General features: G+C 41.2%; 1 protein-coding gene across 1 annotated transcript; it reads left to right on the forward strand.

The window, feature by feature from the left end:
* Positions 1-675: 675 nt before the first annotated feature.
* LOC143631690 (uncharacterized) lies at positions 676-1875 on the forward strand. The gene has a single exon (XM_077100372.1). It carries the CDS (start codon positions 676-678, stop codon positions 1873-1875), a length of 1200 nt encoding a protein of 399 aa, XP_076956487.1.
* Positions 1876-4625: the final 2750 nt, after the last annotated feature.

Below are 4625 nucleotides of genomic sequence, written 5' to 3' on the forward strand. Positions count from 1 at the left end.
TTCGATCAGAAATGTGGAAGAAGAAGGGTCAGTTGAGAAGGTGAAGGAACACTCGGGAAACAATAACGAAGTTAATGATATGTTGGAAGGTTTGCAATAATCTATTCCCGAGGGGGAATGTCGGCCGGAATTACATAGTAAAGATATAGCAATAAATGAGGAGGTGTCTCAAGAGGCTGACTTTAGTTTCAATTCGAATAGGCTGGAAGGAACCGAGCCACCTCGTAAGTCAGTTATTGGGCCTGGGGATTCAGGATACGCAAGCCCAGTTCTGGATAAGCCCAGATCTAAAAAACGGCCCAGATACGATGATTTTTTTGGGTTAGATGAATTGTTAGGCATGAATAGGGATAGAGTCATCATTTGTAATGGGATTTCTAAGCCCAAAGAAGTGGCTCAAGAGGGTAAATTGAGATCTGTTACTAGGTCAAATTCAATATCGAAGGAAGCGGACAAGGAGGAGGCACGAGAAAAGGTTCAATTACAGGAAGATGAGGATGAATAATGGGAGTTGCAAATTGATCAGATGGAAGAGACTGATGAACATCAGGAAGGGTTGGAGAAAGAAGCGACCGCCACTATAAAGGTAGTTCTCTAAATTGGCGTGGAGATGAATAATTTCACAGAGATGGTTAAGGATAAAATTAGGGGTGAAGGAGTTGTCGAGGTTAAACAATGAATTTCCTTTCCATAAATATTAAAGGTATAGGGGTGGAGTCTAAAGCTGCTTGGATCAGGGATATTAAACTTAAAGAAGCTTTGTCGTTTCTAGCCTTTCAAGAGACGCTAGCGGTTGATCTTGAAAGTCGCCAGGTTGCTAGATTCTGGGATAATTCTTCGTTTGATATGGAATATGTGGGGGCGACTGGTAGATCGGGTAGCCTTCTTTGTATGTGGGATAGCTCGGTGTTTAAAATGTCCGATTCTATCAAAGATAGGAATTTTTTATTGCTAAAAGGAAGTATAGTGGGGTGTGGAGATCCACTTTGTATTCTGAATGTGTATGCTCCTCAAGGGACGATAGAAAAGAAAGGTCTTTGGAATCGAATTTCGGATCTTAAAGATAAGCACTCAGGTCTTTGGTTTTTGTTAGGAGATTTTAACATTGTTAGAAATGAAAATGAAAGGAGAAATTCCAGTTTTAACCCGGTTAGAGCTAGAGATTTTAATTCCTTCATTTTCGAGAATAACTTGGTTGAGTATGCGATGAAAGGGGGAAAATATACGTTTTCGGTGGGCAAAAAGTTGAGTAAAATTGATAGGTTTTTGGTCTGTCCGGGAGTGATGAATTTATGGCCAGAGGCGTGTCTTAGAGTGTTGCCCAGATTTTTGTCGGATCATAGGCCGCTTATTCTCATTATGAAGGAATCCAACTTTGGGCCTCGCCCTTTTCGATTTTTTAATTCCTGGCTTGATCGTAAAGATTTTGAAGAAACGGTTCGGGTGGCTTGTGGGAAATGGCAGTCTTGCGGACCTGCTGATTTGGCCTTGGTGAATAAGTTCAAAATGTTAAGAAATGTAATTAAAGTTTGGTGGGGAATTACTAAGGGCAAAAAAGGAGATAGAGAACAAACTCTGAAAGATGAGTTGGAGAATTTAGAGACTGAAATGGAGTCGAGAGATTTGTCTGAAGAAGAGGAATGGATTAGGATGGAAAGTTTGAAAGATTTAACGGAGTTGGCAATGTTAAAAGTCAAAGACCTTAAACAAAAGTCCAGGGTCCGGTGGGCTATGTTTGGGGACGACAACTCAGTTTTTTTTCACAGTTTCATTAATAACAGAAAGAGAAAAAAATTACATTCCAGGGATGCTTATAAATGGGGTATGGTGCGACAAACCAAAAATCATCAAAAAGGAGATTTTTGGCTTTTTTAGAAACATATTTAAAGAAGAGGAGGAGAGACCGAATCTGAACTGTCACAACCTTAAAAAACTAACTGACGAGGATGCTTTGTCTCTTATAGCCAAGTTTACTAAAGAAGAAATTAAAGATGCGGTGTTTGAGTGCAACGGCAATCGGGCGCCAGGTCCAGACGGGTTTAACTTTCATTTTCTAAAAAACTTCTGGGGGGCTGTTCGAGGAGGATTTCGGTAACATTTTGGCCGAGTTTCACGATCGTGGTTGTTTTAGCAAAGGTGTTGGTTCGTCCTTTATTACTCTGATTCCTAAGTGTGTTGACCCGGTTAGTCTTAACGAGTACCGGCCTATTAATTTGGTGGGGCTAATTACCAAAGTGATCTCCAAAGTCTTGGCAAATCATTTAAAAAAGGTGTTGGGTTCGGTTATTTCCGAGTCTCAATCAGCTTTTTTAAAAGGGAAGGACTTCTTCAAGGTCCGCTTATTGTCAACGAATTAATTAGCTGGGCCAATAAGTCTAAGTATAAAGCTTTCTTTTTAAAAGGGTTACGCAAGCCTCGGCCCATCTTGGCTTAGGAATAACAAAGTTAAAACAACATCATTATAAAATCGAGTCTCTACACTAGGTCACCCCAGCAAAACACCGCAGCGTTTCGACGTACTTAGGTACCATAAATATACACAAGGTCATTCTCACTCGAACATACTTTGGTTCGGCCCATCGTGGATGGAGGTCGTGACCAGGCGTGGCACGATGTGCCCACCGCATTTAACCACATATGTAAGGGTCCAGACAAACGTATACTACAGCCTGAGGGCTAGGCTTTTACTCTTATTCATATTGTTTTTAGAGGCACTTGGTCTCATGTAAAGTTTTACACATAACACATTTATTTGTTTGAAAACAAGTTTGTAAAAGTGGGGCGTATTCACCTTTGATCGGGATCGGTTTCCAACACCGTCCTTAAATTCTCTTTCTTGCTATCTCGCACCTATAGTACGAAAATAACCTTTTGTTAGTCGGATATACAATCCGGCTTAAGACCTTTGGTCTTTATTTTACCTCGATGAACCTTTAGTCCATTTCTCAATTACTTGAAAACCTTTAGTTTAAAAGTATTGTTTATAAACCTTTAGTTTATTATAACAAAAAACCTACGTTTCTTCTTTTTTAAGAAACGTATTCTTTTTATTATTTAAGAATACTCATTAAACTTAAATAATATTTATAACAAAGAATTATATATATATATATATATATATATCATCATACACATATATATATGTATATACTTTTTATTTCTCTTTCTTTTCTTTTCTTTGTTATTTGTTTTCTTTTTATAATCATCGAGTATAATTCCGACTTAGGGCATTAAGCCTTTATAATATTTTATTATTATTTTAGTCGGGCATTACACTTACCTTTACTCGGCTTATAAATCTCTAGACACTCGAGCAGCACTTCTACGCCGCTTGGTCTTTTCAACACTCGCTTTTATCGCCACTTCACTTCGGCACGCTTCTCGAGGCACCAACACTTCACGGCACGTACTTCGAAGTGATCGTCGGGATGTCGGTACGGGATCACCTTCTTGATATACTCTTCGTCGGAAAATGGTACGCTTATCGAGGTAGGACACGAAAAACGAGGATTTGGGCAAGGTTTTCGAGGTGTAGTGAGATGTTTAGAGAGAGAGTAGAGTGTGAATTTTGGTGTGTCAAATGGAGGTCCCGGACTTGCTATTTATAGGCAAATTCTGGGATCCCATCGCGGTACGCGACAGCCTTCAAGGCACCCTTCGCATACCGCGACGTAGCCTTGGTGACGCACACAGTTGGTCTGCCACGTGTCGCCACGTGGCAGACGGTGTGCCACGTGTCGCCACGTGGCAGACGGTGTGCCACATGTTAACACGTGGCGGACAACATGCCACCTGTGGCCACGTGTCAGGACACGTGGCGACCGGTGTGCCACGTGTGGACACGTGGTGAAAAGGTGTCAGACGTGTCAGGCCACGTCATCGCGGTACGCGATGACGTAGGCTCAACAGCGATCGCATATCGCTGTTGACCTCTTCTTGAAACTTTGACCAAGCCCCATCGCGGTACGCGATGGGCTTGTCTTTTGTCCTATCGCGTATCGCGATAGGACAAGAAAACAGAATTTTCATTTTAGTCCCCGAAGTTTGAATTTTAGCGGATTTGGTCCCTATACTTTGGAAAGTTGATACTTTTGGCTCAAAATTCCCGTGATATTACAATCTCCCCACCTTGAAATAAATCTCGTCCTCGAGATTGCTTCACGAGAATAAGTGGGGGTATTTCTTTCTCATTTCGGACTCGAGTTCCCAAGTATACTCGGGTCCTCGTCGGGAATCCCATTTTACCTTCACGATTTTCAAGGTTCGTCTTTTGAGTTTCTTTAATTTTGAATCTTCGATTTGAATTGGTTTTTCAATGAATTTTAAATTCTCGTTTATTTCTACATCTTTTAAAGGCATCGAGAGAGATTCATCGGCTAAACATTTACGCAGATTCGAGATATGGAATACATCGTGTATCCCTTGCATTTCCTCGGGTAGTCGCAATCGGTATGTGATGGTACCAATTCGTTCAAGTACCTCAAAGGGTCCAACGAACCGAGGACTTAACTTTCCTTTCTTGCCGAAGCGAACTACGCCTTTCCATGGCGAAACTTTCAAACGAACTTTATCACCGACACTAAACTCTAACGGCTTACGACGGACATCGGCGTAACTCTTTTGGC

Source organism: Bidens hawaiensis, unplaced genomic scaffold, assembly GCF_021521415.1.
Source record: "Bidens hawaiensis isolate Kalapana, Puna unplaced genomic scaffold, B.hawaiensis_p1.1 tig00006228_1, whole genome shotgun sequence".
NCBI lineage: Eukaryota > Viridiplantae > Streptophyta > Magnoliopsida > Asterales > Asteraceae > Bidens > Bidens hawaiensis.